The 22,042-nt window shown below is 48.4% G+C and overlaps 1 protein-coding gene across 1 annotated transcript in view; it reads right to left on the bottom strand.

Moving 5' to 3' along the window:
- Positions 1-22,042, bottom strand: part of CBL (Cbl proto-oncogene) — a 34,933-nt gene that overhangs the window by 8,097 nt on the left and 4,794 nt on the right. Inside the window, exons 2-11 of the mRNA XM_027444405.3 lie at positions 21,372-21,619; positions 8,066-8,212; positions 7,007-7,163; positions 5,396-5,517; positions 4,614-4,751; positions 3,815-3,902; positions 3,330-3,461; positions 2,962-3,165; positions 1,460-1,591; positions 586-963 (exon numbers count right to left, since the gene is read on the bottom strand). Of these exons, the coding sequence (XP_027300206.2) occupies positions 586-963; positions 1,460-1,591; positions 2,962-3,165; positions 3,330-3,461; positions 3,815-3,902; positions 4,614-4,751; positions 5,396-5,517; positions 7,007-7,163; positions 8,066-8,212; positions 21,372-21,619 (1,746 nt within the window). The remainder of the gene's footprint in view (positions 1-585; positions 964-1,459; positions 1,592-2,961; positions 3,166-3,329; positions 3,462-3,814; positions 3,903-4,613; positions 4,752-5,395; positions 5,518-7,006; positions 7,164-8,065; positions 8,213-21,371; positions 21,620-22,042) is intronic.

The following is a 22,042-nucleotide window of genomic DNA, read 5'->3' as shown; positions in this document are numbered from 1 at the left end:
TAATAGGGAAAAGAGGAAAAGGATGCAGACAAGCATATATACAGAGACAGAATGACAACTGTAAAAGTGTCAATTCCTTAGACAATCTGGCTAAAAATGTACTCGCTTTCAATTTTCAAGAAAGCTGGAGGTTTTAAAAGGAAAAGGTAGGCAACAGGGATCAAGGGAAGCAAAACTGCCTGTGATTTCTCTTAGAGAACAGTATGTTGGACTACTAAGTTACACCTAATTAATAGGAACAGCCTCATATAACTCAGATTTTACTGAGTTAAAGTAATCACTGTTTCTGTGTGCATATTTCACAGGACTGAATCCTGAGAGGAGGAAATTACACTTTTTCAGCAGACCAGCTCCTAACGCAAAACATTCTCATTTTTTCAAAATTCAAAGGTGAACACTGATCATGACATTGTGGCTCATGACTGCTCAAAGTCCTCCCATTACTCCTCCTTGTCTGGCATTCACCAGGTTCTCTTCATCTCTCCCTTGGCACAGGAAGGCCCTACTCAGATGCAGATGAGAACAGGGCACCTTGGAAGACCTAATTCCCTAAAACCAACCTTCACCCCCATTAAGTCTACTCACCACTTGGTTGTCCAGGCTGAGCGTGCTCCCAAGCCGATGGCTCTCAGCCCTGGAATCCATCTGAGAGGGCAAGGAGAAGGGAAGCGAGTGCCTGTTCGACAGCTCCCTCCCAGTCCAGTGGTCCCCGGGGCTGAGAGCTGCGGAGGGGGCTTTCGGGATCGGCCGGGAGGGCCACGGATCCCCCTGACGGGTGGAGGGCACGGGGGGTGGCTTGTCCCTGGAAGGACAGTCCCCTGGCGTGCAGGGCAGGGGCCGTCTCTGAGGTCGAGTTTCGGTCCCGATGGAGTGGGGTCTGTCCGGAGGCGGTGGCGGCGGCAGGTCGCGGAGCGTGGGTGGGATGGGCAGAGGCTTGTCCTTGTGGAGGGTGCCAGGAGCAGCCTGGGAAGCAGAAGAATGCAAAAACAGGGCTTAACAAAAGGGAGTCCGGCCACGGAACACAGAAAGGTGGGAGGTGGGTGGCAGGAGGGCGAGGTCTGTTTTTGTTTCATCTGTTTTTTCACTAGAAATTATCTCAACGGATGTGGAGCGATGCCAAGTTAGCTCTCCAGGGACACCTTCCCTACAAGCTTGTGGAGACAACACAGTAATTACACGCAGCTACAGCTAGGCACTAAGCACTTCTGATTGTCCTTCTTGAATTAAAGAAAAAACACAAAACAACTCAGAGCATCATTGGATTGGATTCCACATAAAGGAAACTCATCGTTTCAAAAAGCTTCAACTGTGTGTCATTTACACGAGTTATTCATCAGTCAGCAAGTCAGAGAAATCGCTATTTTGCCTTCAGGGATGTCACACAGAATGCAGAGGATTTACCCAAGCACTCTCCCTCCCACCTGCCCCACCATCTGGCAGGGCAAGGAGCGTGTTTTACCTTTGAGGAGGTCCCAGGGCTGGAAGCCCCAGGAGGGTTGGACACTCGCTGCTGCAGAAGATCCAGTCGAGGTGGCACGGGAGGGAGGGTGGCCTGCGGGGCTACTGAGAAGGGAGAGGGAGGACGCTCAACCTGAAAAAAAAAGACCAAGAAAATCAACGGATGACAAAATCCAGCAGAACTCCTCTTCCTTGGAGAAGCTTTCAAGTTCAGTGACTTGTGCTGGCTCCAGTATCACTGCGGGTAACAAATGACTGTACTGATGCCAACCCCACACCAGCAATCCAAGGTAATTTCACAGCACAGCTGCATTTGTCTTGCAGCAAGCCTTGAGCATCACTAACCGGCTTAACCGTGGCACAAAACCACAACTGCACACTTCGTGGCACAATAAAGGACAAGCTGTTTTGCTGGAGTAACAAACCCGCCTTGCCGTGCCCAGAGCAGCAGCAAGCTGCCTTTCTTTTCGACACGAGAGGGCGTGATCTGCTGCAAATCCTACTCAGCACTGCAGGCACCGCTGTGCAGAGCACCTTGACGGGTGTCATGGCTGTTGCAGCAATCATCAGCGTGCAGCAAAACCTCCATTTTTGTCCCTCTTTTTCTACCTAGCAGAACCGTGCCTCTTCTCCTTCTTATCAAGCTTGTTTCACAAGAAAGGGGAGCACTACGTAACTCTGAAAACCTCTGCACAGGTTTGAACTCACTGATTGCCAGCAAATACGGCGTGCTAGCCCACTGCAAACCACAACAGGATGTCACAGCGAGGAAGCTGTGCTTTGCTTCCCCAAGTTATGTACACAAAAATAATCCCCAGGACTCCAGCTTACAGTATTTCACAGGGTGGAAGCTAAAGAGAAATCTGACCATAGGGTAACCAGCGCAGAGCATTCCTTGTGGCCAGAAAAAGCAGCCTATTTAGAAAAAAAATGTGCAGGGATGCTTAAAGAATGCCTGTCATGAATGGCAGCGAGTTATCAGACCTTTATTTATCAGATAAACTGACTCGCTCAGCAAAATACCCTGCCCTCTACCCAGTTACTCACCAGGACCTTGGGAAGGCTGTACCTGGTTGGCTGCGTTCATCGCTGGGGAAAATGGATGAGCTTTTGCTAATATGGGTGAAGTATGGCTAATAAGTGAAAAGCAGCACTGCTAAGCACGCAGAGAAGTGTTACAGACCCAGACCTCACATTTCAATAGACCCAGGCAGCCTTTTCACCCTTCTAAGGGTTGACAAACACCCAATCTTTCGAGACAACATAAAAATGATCAAAGTGTGCTCACTCCTGCTTCACAGAACAGTGTGAGCTGCACTGACAGCACCCAACCTGAATCCCTATTTACTTCACCCTCCTCATATTGATTAAAATCCCTCCTGTTTTAAGGTCTGACAACCCTCACGTGCACAAAGCACCAAGACCACATCCTCTCTGATGGAGAACACGCGGTCTCTGTACACGCTGCCACATCTAGCACACCACCAGGAGCCCTTCCCTTACTTTGGTACCAGCGAGTTCTTTCATCATGAAGAGGGAATCATCGGCTCTGTCGTCGTCGTCATCATCATAGTTGGGTGAGGGAGTTCCTTCTGCCCCTTGCCGTGACAATCCTCCTCCTCCTCTGGGGTCAAACGGGTCTACTACAATCGGTTCCGTGCCTTTGATTTCACAGCGGCAAAAAGGGCAGCCCTGGCCTTCTGATTCCTTCAGGGAAGAGGAGAGAGCTGTTACAACCACCCCTGAGATGCAGAGATTAAATACACTGACTTCCATACCTGAAGGAAACTCAACAGTTTGGGGAAGAGGAGATACTGCTTCTGTAAAAAAGCAACTAGCCTCACTCAGATAAACAAGAGCCAACGCCTCACCTGCCACGCAGTCAGACAGGACGTGCACATCAGGTGGCCACATGGTTCGATCTTCACGTCCTTGTCGTTTTCAGCACAGATTTTGCACAGCTGGAACGTGGAGCCCATCTCGCAGTACAATTCATATTGTTCCTTGGAGAAAGACAGACAGACATTGCTGATACTGTACAACGACGTGCAAGGGTTATCACAGCTACAAGAAATCCAACAGAAGACGTGCAGGACAAAGTGAATTCCCAACACAAGAACAAACTGCAAAAGAGAACAGAAATCTGCAAAAACTTCACTGGGATTTTATGTGCTGGATATATCCATCAAGCTCTGAAAAAAACGGGCTTCATCTTATACCAGATTTTTGTTTAGGTTTCCCAAGAACAGCCTGGGAACTCAGGGTTTCAAAGGCACAGCCACGGTGAAGAGCACAGAAGAAGGAATATTTTGCAGAACAAGGAGCGTGACAGAATGGGATAGAAGGCTTTGCTCACCTGTGTAACTTTAATGTGGTCCTGAGGTGTGGGCTCACACAAGCCAGTCAAGTCAGGATTCTGATTCCGGCCATCGGGAAATAAATAACTGTAAGCAGGAAATAAGAATGAGGGTGAGAACCAAGAGGAGGAAATTCAGGATACTCTGAGTTCTAAGTAAGTTTTGGAAGAATATTCCTGCCAGCCAAAACCCAAACATGCCATTCTTTAAAATAAAAGGAAACTCGTTTTCCTTCCTGGGAGCAATTGTCATTTTAAACACGAGGTTACGGTCCTAGTTTACGATTCTTAAATCATCCTGCAGTGAAACTGTCACAGCCAGTGTAAGAAAACTGAGCCTGTAATAGCAGCTGTGGTAGCACAGGTTAGGGAACCCACTGCAGAAGAATGTATGACAAGGGAAAGGCAGGCACACACTCATCGTCTGCTGCTGCAAAGGACAATGCAGATCTCCAGTGCAAATGATAGCTGAGTACTCTCGAGTGCCAGAGCAGTTAAGCATATGAATTATTCCACTGACATCAATGGGACTATTCACTTGCTTCAAGTGTTTTGCTGAATCAAGGTCTAAATAAAAAGGAAGAGCTGAGAGATGTCCAAAAGGGGGCTCGGTGATGTCAACAGTGATTGCTTGACCTCTGCAACACGCTGCCTCTCCTGAGGACACAACGTGTGATGAGCCCAGCGGGCGCATTTTACCATTCAACTGACTTCCAGGCCTTACCACAGCGTTAAGATGGATAATTCACAGGAAAAAAACACCCAAAGGACAAAAACTTGTTATTGATAAGCTACTTACAACCCTTCCCTGAAGCCATCGATCAGTGCTTGAAAAAGGGGTTTGTTGTGGGGGATTGTCTGAAGGATGTTCCCATCTGCAGTGACGTAGCCAATGGCCCACTGACCAAGTCGTGTGCAGCTCAGCCGGAAAATGTAACTGAAAACACAGAGGAGAAATTCCAGTTCAGCCTGGAACAGGCAGAAACGACTCGATGTCAAGTAGGCAGCCTTTGTCTGGTTATCTTAGGACATCAAATAAAAACTAGGAGGAAGAGCTGGACGATTTACACCAGCTTTTCTCACTCTACCCCCAGGCAGACCGAAGGAGAACTTTGCAATCTGACACCAAGAGAGAAAAGCACCCAAGCACCTGGCGCAGTGTGAAATGAAACCCAGGGTCCACAGCAAGAGAACTCAGCATCCTCATAATCATTTCTTTCAAATTAACTTAAGAAAAAAACAACAGACCACACAAGGTTTCCATTTTTAAAAGCAGCAAGGAACTAGAGGTGTACTCTTGTGCACCCCTCGTTCAGGGTCCTGGCCAGCCCCCAGGTTAGGCTCGATCTGGCAGCGCCTGCCTCTGCCTCCTGCTCCAGCCCAAGGCAGCAGGTGGGACATTTGTGAGGTGGGCCAGGGTGTGTTCAGAATCTCTGAACACACCACAAGCTGGAGTTTTCCTCGGTTAAAATTTCTGAGGAAGGAGGACAAAGACAAACCCAAGCCCAATCTCCTCCACCAGTGAGTAATCCGCGACGTTATCGGGAGCCATCAAAAGGGCCACTGCTGCCAAGCACCAACCTGCCAGGTTTGTGAATGAATTTCTGAAGCCGGGCTTTCACCTCATCATAGGTTAGGAATGCCATATAACCAGGGTGAGTCACCGCGAGGCTATTCCAGTTCCTGAGCAAAGAGGACCATGGCTGTAGAGAGAACAAAGAAATGTATTAGCCACATGCTTCTGAGAGGCAGCAACACGCGATATTCCTTAATAAAAGGGGTCAGTTAAAGCATCAGGTTTCTTATCCCACCGTAAATCCTGTAGAGGAACTAGAACCTGTGTTTTCCTGCACCAGCCTTAATGTTTGAAATTCTCTCATCAGCGATAAAAATACCACCGAGGACAGAAGTTAACCAAAATTCCTTTAAAAAACGCCACGGGAGAGGTCACTGAGGTCACAAAAAGACAGCTCAAGAAGAGCTACCAATACGTGCTGCTTCTGCAGAGAAAATTACTCATCCCTGAGACAGTGATGGAGACAGGAATCGCCTAAGATTATGCACAGGACCAGAAACCATGACTAGTCGGATGCCTAACAAAAGCTTCCTACATGGCCTCAGGAAAGTGATCTCCCCTCTCCGTCTCAGTTTCACCGTGTTAAGATGCTTGTGACTACTCCTCAGCCACCTAACCTCACCTGGGTGTGGCAAGGACTGCTGCTTAGGCTGAGCTTTGAGTAAATAAAGCAGTACATGCAAGTTAAATTTTCCCAAAAACGATGCCTGAAAAGTCACAACAACAGTTGGAAAGCTTTCGATTCGGAGAAGCGTTTGTGTGTCTGAATTTCACTCAGTTTTTCCAAATTTCTCAACTTGCCTAAGGTGCTAGCTCTCCCCAGGAAGCTTGTATCTCTCGGAAATCACAGCGGCTCTTAACTCGCTCTTTATGTACCATAGCTGGAAAAAGTGCTGAATGAGATCAGATGCATTGCAACACCGAACATGGGAATTTTTCATCTAGACATATCTTAATTACAACCCACCCTATCACATGGGAAAAGGCAAGCCGGAGCCAAAGAAGTAAGTGTTTGTTCTTGTAAATACCCAGTTGCACCATCAAAAGCTGCATTTTAGAGCTCAGAACTATTACAGACCATGGGTTACAGTTGTACCTACTATTAATATCCCCGCAGTAACACAAACACTTCTTGCACGCAGAGCACAAAATGCGTCTGCGACATCCTGGCTGTCTCAGTTCAGAAGGGAGGAAGCACAAATTTCCATGCTCCTCGTGCTCCATCCTGAACATCCCCCCACGGAAAAGCAATCTAACACGAAAGAAAAGGGCGCGAGGAAAGGCAGACTGATAAACTCAGCTTCGCACTTCCTGGCTTACAGCAGTTGTGTCAGGACTTCAGACTAAAAGTGACCTTTGAAAAGGAAAAAGTGATTCACGGGAGGATGCTGGATGTGCCTTGCATGCGGTTGCAATTTATATTTAGACGTTTTCTTCTTCAACCAGAATTATCAAACACTTTTAGTGGTTCTAACTATTACCAAAACTGGCCAGAGGATGAGGGGTAAGACAACCAAGTCCTTTACAACATAAATAATGGCATTTTAACGTGCAAAATTTGGTTCATCTCGGGAAAAGAGTCTGATTTCAAGTGATTCGCACTCCTCAGTCCTTACCTGAAACAGTCGCGTGAAGATATCGAACTCGAACACTGAGATGTAGTCATTGCACGTCAAGTCAATCGTGGACTTCAGGGCCATGGCTTCCAGCCCCGAGCTGATCGGGTGCACCTCGTGCAGGGCTTGACGGAAACTCTTCCAGGGAACGATAGTCCTGGGGAAAAGCAAGCCAGCTGTAAATGCTGCGTGTCTGAGGACCACCATGTACCCACCTCGTGAGCTTTATTTGTGAGCAGACACCTCATGGTAACAGAAGAGAAGAAAAACAAAATCAGCCCCAAGAGATTTACGCACGTAATGTGAGCAAAAGGCTTCTTGGCACTGAGGGAAATGAACAGCCCAGCACACGTTAGCCAACTTTCTCTGCGTATACACGGTGCTGGCAGCTGACGTCCCTCCCTGCTTTCTCCTTCCCCTTTTTCTGCAGTGCTATCACGTCAGGGTTTTTATAAACCACGGGCTGTACGCAGCACTAGCACTTGGTAAAAGTGACGTTTCAACAGTCTGCACCTACATACACGTTGCTCTCAACTTTCTCCTTCGTTCTACCTTACCAGAGACATTATGCAAACGGACAAAAGGTCAGAGGAACCTGAAGAAAGGTGACGAAGTGATTGGAAAGACTAATCGGAGGGAAGATGAAAGAATTTAATTGAGTGGCTGAGCGAAAGGACAGCTAATACTGGGGGCACGGCAGCCTTCGGAAGAAGAAAGCGGATTATTTTGCATAGTTCGTGGAGCTCCCTTAGAAGTTAAGGAATTAAATCAAGGAGAGGAACATTTAGGCTTAATAATCTTTAGGACACAGTACCACAGTGTCCTAGGAAAAGTGAAGGACAGATCACTTTGCACATTTAAAACAAGATAGGACAAAGAAGTGGAAAATACAAAGCAGGAACAATCCTGTACCCCACCCGAGCGAGGGGACCGAATGACCTCATGGGTCTCTCCTGGCATTAATTTCTCTGATTAACCTCAATAACGATTCTTCTGAGTCACCAACCACCACTTTTAGAGGTGTTACATCCGTAACGTTGAGCACAGCCGGAGACTTACTTCTCCCCAAAAGCTTTCCTCCAAAACTCGGCAGCGTCTGCCTTGGTGATCCGGAACGTGTCCCCTTGGAAGAGGCCGCTGGGGAAAATCCCTTTGAGCTCTGCCAGCATGTGGCTGAATATCAGGGACAACTTGGTCAGGTTACGCCTGCAAAGGATCACAGAAAGAGAAATTTTTTTTAGAAAAGTGACCAAAACAGGCAGAAAACAGCACCCACTGCATCTCCAGAAGCAGCTCAGCCCCAAAACCCCTACCCGGGACTGCTTTTCAGGTGTGCACCCAGCACCCAGGACGCACCCAGCACACGGAGCTGATCAGCAAGGGCGGCGTTTCTTAGGGCATTTTCCACCACAGCTGCCTTGCAGGACCTCTTTGAGGCAGCCAGGTTATTTCCAAGGTTATTCCCCCCCATCAAAAGGAAACAAAACTCAGAGAAAAGGGAAGGTCCCAACACTTGGGGTTTCCTTCCGAATGGGTAATGACCCTCCCTCAAAAGCTGGGGGGTCAGGGTGCTGAGCCCAGGGGTGTTAGCAGCTCAAATCAGCCCTCAGCACCCCCAGCCCCTCATCCCGATGAGATCCACGTGCCAGGAGGGCTGTGCCCCGTGGGGATGGGTCCTTCCCTGCGCTGCGCCCCTCTCTTTCACCAGTTCCTCCTGTTCTGCTTGGAGCAGCCCCAAATTGCTTCATCTTGGGCATTTTTCAATCCTCCTTGTGCCAGACACTCCGTCCTAGCTGCAACACCTATCCCACAACCTGCTCCTGCCCTTTCTGCAGCTATTTCCCCCAGACACCTGGGCTCGGGTCCCCCAGCTCCATGCCACGTTTCCACGGACCCTAAACCCACCCGGAGGCGACTTCACTCGCTGTGATATGTGGCCGTGTGCTGCGAGCCCTTTTTCCACGCTTTGACCCAGTCCACAGAGCCCAGAGGAGGCTTTCCGTGCCCTATAAAAGGCACACGGGACTCAGAAGCATAAATCACCTCTGCCAGCAGCTTCCCTCTCTCCCCCTCACTTATTCCAGCGTGCTTTGTGCTGTGGCTCAGCACCGGGAGCTGCTCAGTGCTCGCAGAAGGCGCCAGCTTCCCAGCGAGGGATCCTGCTTTGTGTTACCTCCCACGTGCCCAACACCAGCAGATGCCGAAAATGACCCCGAGTGAAAGCATGAAACCAGCCGGCCGCTCTCCTGGAGGCTGCTCCACTCGGCAGCTCTCCCACGGACACACGACGTGTTGGAAAGCAGCCACAGGATTTGGGCGTTTGGCTCCAACACCCCCAAAAAGCTTTCTTTGTTGCTCACCAGGCTGTGTTAGGTAACAGGAGAGGGGCTGTCGGGGAGCCCTGGTGCACCCCAGCTCCAGTCCTGCTTTATCAGCCTGTCCTATGGATCAACACTGTAATCCCTCACCTGCCCTTAAAGGAACTTTATTTAAATACAAATCAAAGCACCAGATAAGGTCCCGCGTGTAGGAAACACCACGCAAGCCAAGGAGCTGGATGAGGACAGCGAGGTGCCAGCTCCCCACGCGAACACAGCCGCACCCCAGCTGCTCCCTGAGCGGGGAACCCAGCCACACAGCACCCCACAGCGCTGCAGGGCTGAGAAACTCCAGGTTTCATATTCTTCTTCCCAGCAGCAATCCCCACGGAGGCTCAGGTGAGGAGGCACAGCCCCAGCTGATCCCTTGGAGATGATTTAATGGTGAGCTCGCAGCCCAGCTGGCCCAAAGAGAAGCCCAGGGGTTGGGGGCCCATTTGTTGGGTTCCCCTTCTGTCCCCACAGCGCATTTGGCTAACAAAAACCAGAAAAATTGCAAAGCAGAGGTCCCAGCTGTACAGCCCGCTCCCCCAGCCCTCTTCTGAAAGCTCTCACTTGGAGAAAAGGACAGAGAAGAGGACAGGTTGTGGCCGTGAGGGGAGGAAAAACCAACAGCAGGCTGGTTGGAGTCATTTAATGCATTCACAACTCAGGCAGCAAGAGGGAGGGAAGCTGGTTTTACTCAGTTTATGAAAGGGGAGGCTTGAGCTAACAGCAAAAATGACTTCCCAACACTAACACTGAAGCAGTTTGCAAGGATTAAGTTCTGAACCATCTCCGTGCAGGGGTGGTGAGCAGTGTGTGTGCAGCCTCAGCCAGGGGCTGTGCCAAGCACCAAACCTGGGCTAAGAGAATATTTCAGCAAGTGCACTCCTTTATTTTAACGAGCCACGTTACACGTTTGTTAACGAAGACAGACCAAGTAAACGCTGGCAATTACAGTGACATTTACAGGCTGCACTGACAGACACCCGTGGTTATTGGCACATCAGTCACGACGATGCTGTTGTGTGCTCAGCACCACCAGCAGCTGTCCTCACCTCGTTGCTCCAGCATGCAGAAACAAGCATTTTCCAGAAAATATGGCAATATTTTCAAAGAATGGCTCAATGACCAGAGCTTCCCAAGTGTTTTGAGCCAGCAGCAGCCCTCTGTTTCTTACAGACTCGCTGTCCCCTTGGCAAACTTGGAGCTGAACAAGCAGGAGCACAAATCCCACCAGTACTGGTGCCCAGAGCTGAGCCGCAGGCTGGGAACCCCTGCCCTGGGCACCTGAATCCCCCTGGCAGTGGGTGGGATTCAAACACCCACCAGCCAAGCGTTTTTGGCACCGTTCAAACATCCCAGGGACCACAAGCCACAGCAGTTGCTCCCCTCGCTGCTTGCGAATAAGCCGGAGGCAGCACCTGCAGCAGCTTCAAAGGACGGGCGGCGTGTTTTGGGGTTGGGCTTCGGGCTGGTGACAGAGCAGCAGCCACGGTTTGGGTGGGATTTCCTACGCTCCCCCGAGAGCCGTTTCACACACACGCAAAGCTCTCAGCACCTCGTCAGGTACTGAACCAACCACACATCATGAGGGGAAGCTCAGAAAGCCAACTGTTTTTCCACTCCGTGCAGTCACAGCTGCCCCCAACACCGTGCTGCCTTGACACCGGTCTCGAGGCTGTGTCTTTAGGTGCCCGGCGCTTCTTCATCAGCTCCCCAGGCTGCACAGATGCATTCCTCAGCTCTCCATCCTCCCTCTGCTTCTGTGGTCGTGGTGTTCTGTTCCTGGCCAGCCGTGCTCCATGCATCTTGGTGAAGGCAGGAGCCAGCTGGGTGCTTCCAGCACTCCTCACTGCTCCTCCTCCCTGAGCTGATTTTTCTTTTCCTATTTCCTGGACAAAAGCTTTGCTCTACGTATGGGCTCAGTCTTGCAAAGCCACTAGTGGCAGAGGACGGCTTGAATCACAGCGTTGGCACCTCCAGCAGCGAGGCCATTAGTTAAACGGCTTCAAGTGACCAAGCCACCCAACTGGAGCAGGGCTCCGACACCATCCTTACCTTGAGGCCACGTGAAGGCAGCACTGCCACTTGTGCCACCACCAGCCACAGCTTTTGTTTCCTTCCAGCATCTCTCAACTCCTCCCCAGGGCTCTTCACACGCAGCGAGGAGGAGACCACTCCAACCGGGCGATGGATGGGCACAGCACCGTGCCATGTGCCGCGATTTGGCACACACCCTGCGGCTGTGAAGCTGTTTCACTGAAAGCAGGCTACAAACAGCACTGTACAGAAGGAACGAGGAGCTGCAACAAGACAGCCAACTACAAAATGCTTCATTGTTTTTGAAGTTGTAGTGCACACTCCTTATTCAAGAGCAGGTTGGCAAATTGATAATGTATTTGCGCTCCTGCTGGCTTCAGTCAAACCTGTGAACACGGGGGCTGCACTAAGAACATTCAGCACCCCTAGGGATCGGCTGCTGGCAGCAGATTCTTCAAGGGAAGCTAGGACTTGAACTCAGCCACACCTCCATGGCCCTGAAACAAATAACATCGCTCAGCTGCCTTGGTTAAAACCCAAATGCCCCATTCCATAAAACGGAGTTAATGTACAAGTCAATTCTGACAACTAAGAGGGTACAAAACCCAAATCAGAGCACCTGAGTTACTGTAAAACCATCCTACTCAAAACCTAAGTGAAGGCTCTTCACATGTAAGCTTGGCTGCTTAGAAGGGCACGACCCAAAGTTGATCTCACAGCAAGAAATGCAATCTCAGCGCACGGAAAAATGACTACAAGCATTTCTTCAAAAAATGCAAAGCACGCTCATTCAGTCTCATGGAAAATTAAGGAAAAAAAAAAAAGCATTCGAGAGGATGTGGGAGGATCTGAGAACTTCACACTAACTCATTGACTCCAAGTCAGGGCTCCTAAAAGCGATGATGACGCAGTTTCTAATTGTTTTTGTTTTCGCAGAATTAAGACCTGCACCTCGGACAACTCCGCTGCACCACTTCCTTTCCCCAGAAACGCTACATTTAGATGGTAAAAGGAGGACAGCTGACTGCCTTGGAAGTGAGATGATTACTCAGACTGAGGTAAACCACTCCGATCACTGTATTATTCCTTGCTACCGCTGAAAATTTCTATTTTTCCCCCCCAAAAGAAGTCAGAATCCAAAACTTCTTGCAGCCTCACGGCCCAGTAGCACCCCACGCTGAGCTGCAAACACATGGTAATTATTTCAATAGCAGAGCAATTAATGCCTGCTTCTCTCTAAATCCCACATCAACAACACTATTGATGGATACAACCTCCTTCAGGACCTGGACATTCTTCTCAATATGAGATCATATTAAGTCTCCTAGAGGCAAAAAAAACCACCAGGTTATTTATGTTATTTTACAGGTGAGGCAGCTGAAGCACGGACAGTGCTGGAAACCAGAATTACAGCCGGGGAATTTCTAATCCCCTATCGTGTGCTCAGCACTGCAGAACGCCATCCACTAAGTACTACTGCAAGACTGAGAGGGTAGGGAACTTTATTTCCTCCCACTTCTGGGGTTATCCTGTAATTAATTGCACAGTTACCAGACGACATTTAGGAGACAGGCTCAGTACCATACAAGTATCTGGAAGTATACGCTCCTGACCTTAATAATTTGAAGCAAACAAAAAACCACAGCTTTTGGGTTCTGCAAACAGCCGGTATTTTTTTCCTGCAACCACCTTCCATATTTGAGTTCAAAAAAAGTCGGCTTTTTTAACAAGCCCCCAACAAGTAAAAGGCACGTTTCAGAAACCACAAAGGCAGGAGGTTATCACACAACACATGCTTTTCAGATGCTACCAGCTATGCACCAGACAGCAGCAGTTAGCCTCAGTGTGAGCAGCTAGGTGGCTGCACCTGGCTCCAGAAAGAACAACTGGATCTGATATCCGACAACCACACCAGCAAGAAGTTTTCTGTGTGCTCTTCATGTTAACACGAGCCTCCAGCCTGCTCACATCAGCAGCGAGTCGAAACGCTCGCGGTGATCCCAAGCTGACTTGTACCACGCAGACAGCTTCACAGTCCTCTCTGCACAGTAATCAGCTTTAAAAATAGCAACAACGGAACTACTTTCAACAAAACGTGCAAGACAGGAAGCGAACCAAATTCCATTTAACTATTGCTAGCTCAACAGAAGCCACCCCACAGGGCGGCGCGGGGCTGCTGATCGCAGAAGGGCTCCTCGCCTCCTGAAACTGCACAGCAGGGCCAGCAACAGCAACAAGGGGCTATGGGGTGAGGCACCCTCACCCCATGTACCCCACAGCATCACCCAGCTCGAAGCATCGGGAGGCACGATGGCAGCAGAACCTCGTCAGGAGCGCCTGAAAACGCCATCTCAGATCCTCACCTGCTCAGCATCTGCTCCAAGCCCATGCTGCTGCTGCTGGGAAGCCTCCCCCTTCTTTTAAAACACAATTATGTGTTATATTCACTGCCAGAAATGCAACAGTTGACTACTGAAAGGTGCTCTCTGCATGCAGTACGTCTTTCCATTTTCTCTTTCCCACCAGAACCAGTTGCAGCTATAAAGCACAAACACTATTTTACATTTTTAACGAGCTAGACGTCTGTCAGCGTTGGGAGGGTAAAGAAAATCCATGTTTTCCTGGATTTATGTATTATGGAAAGTACTTAAAAGAAAAGACTTACTTTGATCTGATTAGTGGTTTTTAAAGAGCTCAACACATCTGATTAGTGGGGTCTTGAAAGAGCCCTGAGGATCGACAAGACAAAGGGTGGCCTCACACCAAGCTATCAGCATCATTTGCTGACCTGATAACAGGAGCTACACAGCAAAACCTCCTGGTCATGTATCTGTACCTGGGCTCTTCAGACTGGAGATAAAAGCGTGTATTTCTGGGGCTACGTGCTACAATCAAAGGGAAGGAGGAGGCCCCAAACCCTCATCTCCAGCCCAGGGCAGGCTCCATACTTGGCATTTGGGCTCCGGCCTCGGTTGTCACAGCACAGACTGGGACTCCTTGGAGGCAGCCTGTGAGCTCCAGCATCCCACCCCAACCCACATCCTGTCCAAACACCAAACCTAATGGATTTCAGGACACAAATAATCCAGCACAAAACAGCCAGCTCCAGCACAGGCCTGCTCCCCAGGCCGCAGCCACCGGGCCCGCAGCAGATGGCCAAGAGCTGCCACCACCTCCCCACTTGTAACCCCGGTGTCCCCTCCATGGGTGGCAGCGAATGACATTGTCCCTGCACGTGGGTGACATGTACCAGGGGGGCAGCACAACCCTGCTGTTAGATGGGACCAGGCACTGCCAGCTGCTCACACCACAGAAGGCCCCACCATGACGCACTGAGGGCCATGACCACGGTCCCCTTCCCATTGAAGGAACCCCAAAAAGTGCCGTCTCGGCCCTCGGCACGCAAGCCCAAGAAACACCACACAGTTGCCAAGAAGCAAAATCAGATTTTTGCCAGCTTTGAGAAAGCTATCCACGCTTTAAAAAATAATTACTACCAGCTAAACAATGCACTTGGACTCTCAGCCACAAAAGCAAGTCCGCAGAGTTAGCCTTCTGTACAACTCCCCAGGTCTATAAGCTCTGAAAGCGAAGAAGCTGACAGGAATAAGAAGTTTACTTCCTTATTGTGCAGTGATCTGGAAGGTTACCTTTCCCCATAAATTGATTTTCAAGATAGTGGTCCAATTCGATGCAAAGAAAACTAAAATGGCTATGAATTTGCACCAATTATGCTAAGTCTTATCTGAGTTCCATAATTATCACCTAAACCAGCAATTGAAAGCCAAATTAAAGAGAAATAATTTACATTCCTCTCTCCAACAACATTTAAATGATAATGAATTTCTTCTTGGGTAATAAGCAGTTAGTTAGTGTTCATATGCTGGAGCTTGGCAAGGAAACCTTTCTTGTGGGCAGCTTTGGAGCCTGTTCTTTTCTTTAAGATGTTCTAATTTAAATGCAGATGTAGACTTCACCCTGATGGGTTTTGTTAATAAAAAAAAAGTCCTAGCTGCATGAGGAGGAAGTGACAGAAGGAGGACTCGCATGCACCACTTGAGTTTCGTATTCTGTCACATCTTTTTCGCTGGACAGAAGTGTGTGTGAGCTCTCCGAAATATGGACACAGAGCACTAACCTCCCCCAGAGGGCTTCCCTAGTTCACGGCATAACACAAGTCTTCTCCAACTTTTTCTCTTTAAATTCCAGCATTTTTTTTCCAAGTCATTCTTCATGCATTTCCTTCCCCTTCAGCGATACGCACGGTCATTTCCAGTAGGCATTAAATACTGGTCGCTTTTTCCTGTGTGAATTAGTAAAGTCTTCATACTGGAGCTAGAGAAGGATACGAAATCCTGCTGAGCCAGCATCCCTTTAAGACTGCTGTCAGAAAGACAACAGCTAAACACAGCCTAGCTCCCCAAAACCATCTGCATTTCCACGTTACATGGAGAGGGCTTATGACATTCCCTGCCTAACCCCATTTTCTCCTCTGCGGATACATGAATTTTGTTAACAGTTTGGTTCCCGAAGCATGCAAGCTGAACGAGCAAAATAACTTGTGCTATTTCCTAAACATCCAGTCTACATCCTGAGTAATGACTTCTCCTCAGCCTTTCACCTACCCCCACCCTCCCGCTTACATAACTGCGTTCTCATGTGGAAACGCTCGCGAGGGGCTGACCTTATTTAGAAAATAACTTCTGAATTTTCCCTCGTAACAGGCTGTGCTAACATCCTCGATAGAGCTGATTCCATGGTGAAAAGGAGGTTCTCCACCCTGATTCATCCTCTCTGAAGGAGCAGAGGATTCCTCTCCCAGTCTCCTCCCAGCAAGTTATTTGCCTGCCCTGCCGCACGAAGTGTAAATAATCTAGGTACAAAGCTGCAAGGAAGCTGCTGCTGTGAGTAATTTATGTAGTAGGGCAAACTGACACATGGCAGCTCCTCTCTGCAAGGAAGGGATCCGGACAAGTAAAAGCTTTCTGTAGTAGAAACAATAAAAGGACAACCACCGGGTCTCTAAATTCAACCGTAATCAAGAGTTCAGGCAAGTTGAGCATGGTCAGAGTACTGCCACGGCATTGTCAGTCAGTGGTACTACTAGCACACTGCAGGAAAAAAGATATGCATGTTCAGCCAGTTTTTGTTACCATTATTTAAAAAGTAAACTCAGAATATTTACAGGGGTCACAGAAGTCCCATTTACCACTGCAGGCAGCCCAGCAAGCTCAAGCACCTTTCTCCTTTGGGTGCAGACCTGTTAATTGTCCTTTACAGAATTCCTTTTACTGCACTGCTTCAGCTACACAGGCTACAAACATCATCTCTGGGTGGCTTTTTATTTATTTTAAAGTGACAAGTCTCACATGCCTCGTGCAGCACTGTGAATCCATAAAGAATCCAAGCCAACGGTTTCTGACATGTTTGTGCTCCTCCAGAAAACCTTCTATTGACTGAATGGCTTACCTTTGGCTCGTGGCAAACATACAACAGAATATTAAGAAGGCTTAACTCCTGAAATACCCCTTGCTTCCAACACCCAGCCCTGCAGATGTTATCGTTTGGGCCTACCAGATGCCCAAACCTACAGTCTGGTTTTCGAGGGCACGCTGCCATCAAGCAGGGCAACCAAAACAAGCTCCCAAACCGTCAGTGCTCTGCAGCACAGCACAGTGCCCCCACCAAACAAAAGCTCTACTCGGAAGTCACCGCGTTGAATCATATCTGCTTGCCTACTCGGTCTATAAACAGAAACAAGAAGTTACCACATGCACTCAATTAGTCAGGAAATGCACGCATGGCTTTAGAAGCACCCTCAGCAGCGTTAATTTTGAAATAGAAACGCAAGTGAGCCACAGCAGAATTTGAATAGCGTCTGTCAAGCCCTCCTGATACAACAAGCAGGCAGGTTCCCTTTGCTAAAATTGCAGGAGGAGGTCGTGCAAGCTCCCAGCAGTGTCAGGGGAAGGCCTGGACATCAAAACCGCAGGGCTGCAGAGCCAGCGAGGCTGTTACAGTCCCAGGAAAAGAAATCAAGCCATCGAGTGCTGCTGGCGTTGGATGCTAACGGTGATGTGAGCCACAACGGGAGGCTGCTTTCAGCACAGTTAAGGTATTACACAGGAGAGCTGCATTCACTTCTAACAGCCCCATGATTGCAACAAGGCTGAAATTGAAGGAACAAAGACTCACCCACATCCGCGAGCGCTCACAGAGCCTCTTCGAGCCCTGCTCTCAGCCTCTCTGCTCTAGTTTCAACATCAGAGGGGAACACATCCAGGCCTCTGCTCCCTGCAAATGCGCCCTGAAACTTTCAACATGCAAACGCAATCTTATTTGTACTCCTGGGCTTTAAACTAAGCCTGCCTTAAGCAGGCACCAACCAGCATCCATATTACACTCCCACACAGCCTACCCAAAACACACACACCACAGTGTGCCGAAAAACTGGACACTATGACACACATCTTGCAGCTATCGCAAGCTCTTAGGGCAGCACAAGCAGCTACAGGACACGGTGCCCCGCAGCCCTGCTCCACTTCTGCCTTTGCCCACCCTGGAGGCACACGCTGCAGAACCGCTGAGAAGAGGAAATGCACCAAGATTGAGAAATAATAAAAATAAAAGCTGGATGCTCGAGTGATTGAGACAAACCTGATCCTACAGCTGAGGGAGACCTCACTCGTTTTTAATGGCTGGTGTGTTTGCTAGCAGCAAACACCTGCACAGCTTGCACACTGGTTATGCAAACGTCAAAATAGAGCGTTTTCTCTACAGCAAGAGACCTCTGGGGGAGGAAAACAACAGCATACACAACAGGAAACAAACTGAATGCTAAATCTGGAAGACAGGAAGAAAGAAACTTCAAGGACAACGGGAAAAATGTCAGAAAGTCAAGAAAAAGCGATCATTCAGTACACCAAATTAGATTTTTAAAGGCATGTTTTCAAAACACTGCAGACTAACATCAGCAGTAAGCTTGCATAAGATCAAGAGCAAAACAGATTTTTTATATACACATAAGCACACACACACGCTGCCATGAGTATATTTCCAATGAATACCAGATTCAAGTTATATTTGTTTGCTCTACGGGCTGCTGACAATCTTCCAGAAAGTTTCTCCCACGCTTTGGATATTTGAACTCATTCATTCTTACAAGCAAAAAAAAAAAAAAAAAAAGCAAGTTTTCCTTCAACTCCTAACAAGGTGAGGAAATCTGTCAAGCTGCTTCGCTTGATTATAAACATTTTAAATCTAGAGGTGCACTTAGAGCACCATTTCTTTTAATTAAATTTAAGAAGAAGCAAGTGAATAGCACTTCGAGTCATCAGGTTCCAGAAGCCCACGCAAGCAAGCAGCCTGATGCTGGAAGTGCTGTAATGAGCAGATTCCTAGCCGAAGCAGAAGTGTCATCCTCGGTGCAGAGGTCTCTCTTGAATCAGCATATGATTCAAATCCACAGGCTACCCTAACCTCTTCCTTTTCTACAACAAAATTAGAGAATTGAGAAAGTTACCGGGGTCGTTACCAGCACCAAAGGCTGAGACACCCTGCTCCTGGGCCAAAACACTAACTGCTGATTCCCAGGCTGAGCAAAAAGCAACGGAAGATGGAATGAGACTAGCTGGGATGTGATTCTGATTTCATGCTTATGTTTATACGTCTCACCACAGTCGCTTCCCTGGTAAGCTGTTTATTCACAAACAGCACAGTCAGAAATTCCCCAAAGCCCCCCTGCCACCTCTGCCAGCAAGCATCCTCCACTGGAAGCCTGTTTAAGCTCACTGATTTGGATCCCCACCCTCCTCTTTTTTTCAATTAGTTTGACTGCAAAGTGAATAAGGAGTTTTTCCAGGGTGATTGAACTCTCCTGAAATACTGCTCCTTGCTTCTCCCTGAAATAACGTGGGGCAGGAGGTGAGGTGTTGGACTTACTGACACGGCTGCCTATCACTTGCTCATCGGATGTTCCTTATTTATGGTCACAACACACACACAGCTGACCAGAACAAAGCTCACAGGCAAGGGTTTCACATACCCTCTTAGCCTATTTCTGGAGGCAACAGTCAATGTTTGAGAAAGTAACATCACCTGCATTATATGGGAGCAATACACAAATCCTAAGTGATAAATGCTCCTTGAAATATTCCAGGAACAACCTGTTGCACCGTAAAATCATCGTCTGAAGTGACAATCTGTGCTGTCACCATCTCAAAGGACAATCCAATAGAATGCCCAGTTCCAGCAGAAGACCCAGAGATCAATTTTAATTGGTTTGATCAATGCATTCCCAGTAAAAAGTGCTTTTCATGCTGTAGCTCACTTGGATCTGAGCGGAGGCACAAAACCCTCCATCATTTTCCACTAAATATTGCCTCGTCCCCAAAACAGAGCAGGCTCGTGTGGTCTTCCCCCCATCCTTGTTATATCCATGACCTTCTGTAATAATTAAAGAAAATTCCACCTAGCACCATCGCCCCCAAACTCACCCAAACTTGCAATGGATACGTGAGGAGCCAGTTGTGTCTACAGAAACCACATTCTCCCCAAAAAAGGGGAAAAAGAACCACCCGCCCCACACATCCACCTCTTGCGTTTGCACATCACGCCAAACCCAGTTCCTGACGGCCTCGTACAGAGAACTGAACTTCTTGTGAAAGAAGCAACGACACCGCACCACGAGCTGCATTTACACTCCCAAACCCTGCCTCAAACAGAGTCTAAGAGGAAGTCCACGCTCACAAAGCGACGCTAAGCAGCAAAGCAGAAAGATATTTATATAGATACATAAAATCTCGATTCATTCTTGAACGGTGGCAGTGAGAAACAAGGCAGCACCACCAATGACTTCCATACCCACTATCACGGGCTGCTGGAGCTCAGCATTACAGAGCAAGCTACAGGGAGTTCAATGCTATAGCAGAAACATGTGCCAGCACTTCTTTTTTCTTCCCCCCCCGAAGTAATTCAAGCAAGTAGTTGCCAGGGCGTTAACCACATACTCTCCCCAGGGCAATTACGCTCAGCTACTGGGTTGTTTTCACTTTTTTTTCTACTTTTTTTTTTTTCTTAATTCGATGCCTACTGCAGAACCCTGCACAGAGTTTAAAATTACAGGCGCATGCTTTGTATCTCTGTCCATCACACCCGGCTGCCAGCAGTTAGGCAAACACGTTGGATGTTGGATCGGCGTTTCCCAGAGCTTTACCCTTCTCCTAAGTCACCCGAGCTTTGCTTTTCCTTAAAGCTAAAGGAAGGAAAGCAGTCAAGCACAGCGCAGTGCTCATCAAATTCACGCTATTTTGAACCAAGCGAAGCTTATTTCCAAACACAGTTGCAGTCTCCTTTTCCACCCACCCATTTCAGTGAGCACTTTTCACCTTTAAGATATGACTGCTGAAAAAAAAAAAAAATGCATTTGCAAGACTGCTCGCACCCTTAAAAAGCGAGTTTTCTATGTATGAAGGTTTGGGGGTTTGGGCTCAATGCCTTCTTCCCACAAATTGAGGTTTTTACTTCTTCCCCCTCCGTTGGAAACAGTTCCTAGAAAAAAGAAAAAATCCAACGAAGCCCGAAGATGATACCTTTGGTACAGATAACAAAGTATTATTCTGTTTCAAAAAATGGCCAGAAAGGTGATTCTGAACCTTACCAGCCTCTCTCATGAGAGATTCTCTATGGAGAATGAAAAATACGTGCGAAACCTTTCCACAGCACACCTGATGGTTCACATGAACCAAGCACACCTGAACCAGACAACAGCCGAGGCTACGCAGGCTCTGAACACTTACTCCACGCTCTGATTCCAACGTAGCCGAGTATATTTTACTTCAAACTGCATGTTTAGCCTTAAATTCATCCCAGGTCTGCTTTGAGGGACAGACGACACGCCACTCAGCAGCCATCTCACCAAAGCGAATTCACACCGCGGATATCCGAAACCATTTCCCCGTTACCTAGGCTGAGAGTTCTCCTCGTACATCCGCTCCTTCCCTTCCTTGAAGAGGCTGATGGTCTGCTTGGTTTTCTTCATCAGGTTCTCCATGAAGACCCGAAAATACTCGTTTTCTCCCAGGGTCTCCATCTTCCCCTCGTAGCGCGACAGGATGGTGCGGAGGTGCTGGTAGGTGTCAGGCAGCAGGTCGAGGATGTAGGGCGGGCTGTTCTTCAGCGCCAGCTTCGGGTTCTGGCACAAACGCACCACCTGCGGTTAATCCACAACACTCATTTTTAATAAAAAAAATAATCAAGCAGCAATCGGTCACTTAAAGACAGCTCGGGGTTACTTACGAACTCAGCACACCAAAACCCTCGCTCCCAACAAGTTTTGTTGGGTGCTTAAATCCAGACGGGGAACCCAGCCACCACCAAACCCACAGAACAAAACCCCCAGCACACAGATAACTGGTTCACGAGGCTGCTTTTCACCCCACCTCATCATAAAAAAACAAAATTCAAGAACACGGAGCATATTTATTGGGTTTGTAGTGGCACAGACGTAGCCGACCAGCGGTGCGCCCAGGACCTGCTGCCGCAGGCTCTGAGCACACCCCTGGGCAGAATTTCACCTCAATAGTGCAAGGACCACGAGGAACAAGAGCTTTTGGGGGATAATTACGGCTATCAG

This window comes from Anas platyrhynchos, chromosome 25 (assembly GCF_047663525.1).
Source record: "Anas platyrhynchos isolate ZD024472 breed Pekin duck chromosome 25, IASCAAS_PekinDuck_T2T, whole genome shotgun sequence".
NCBI lineage: Eukaryota > Metazoa > Chordata > Aves > Anseriformes > Anatidae > Anas > Anas platyrhynchos.
This window is presented reverse-complemented; position numbering and strand designations above follow the sequence as displayed.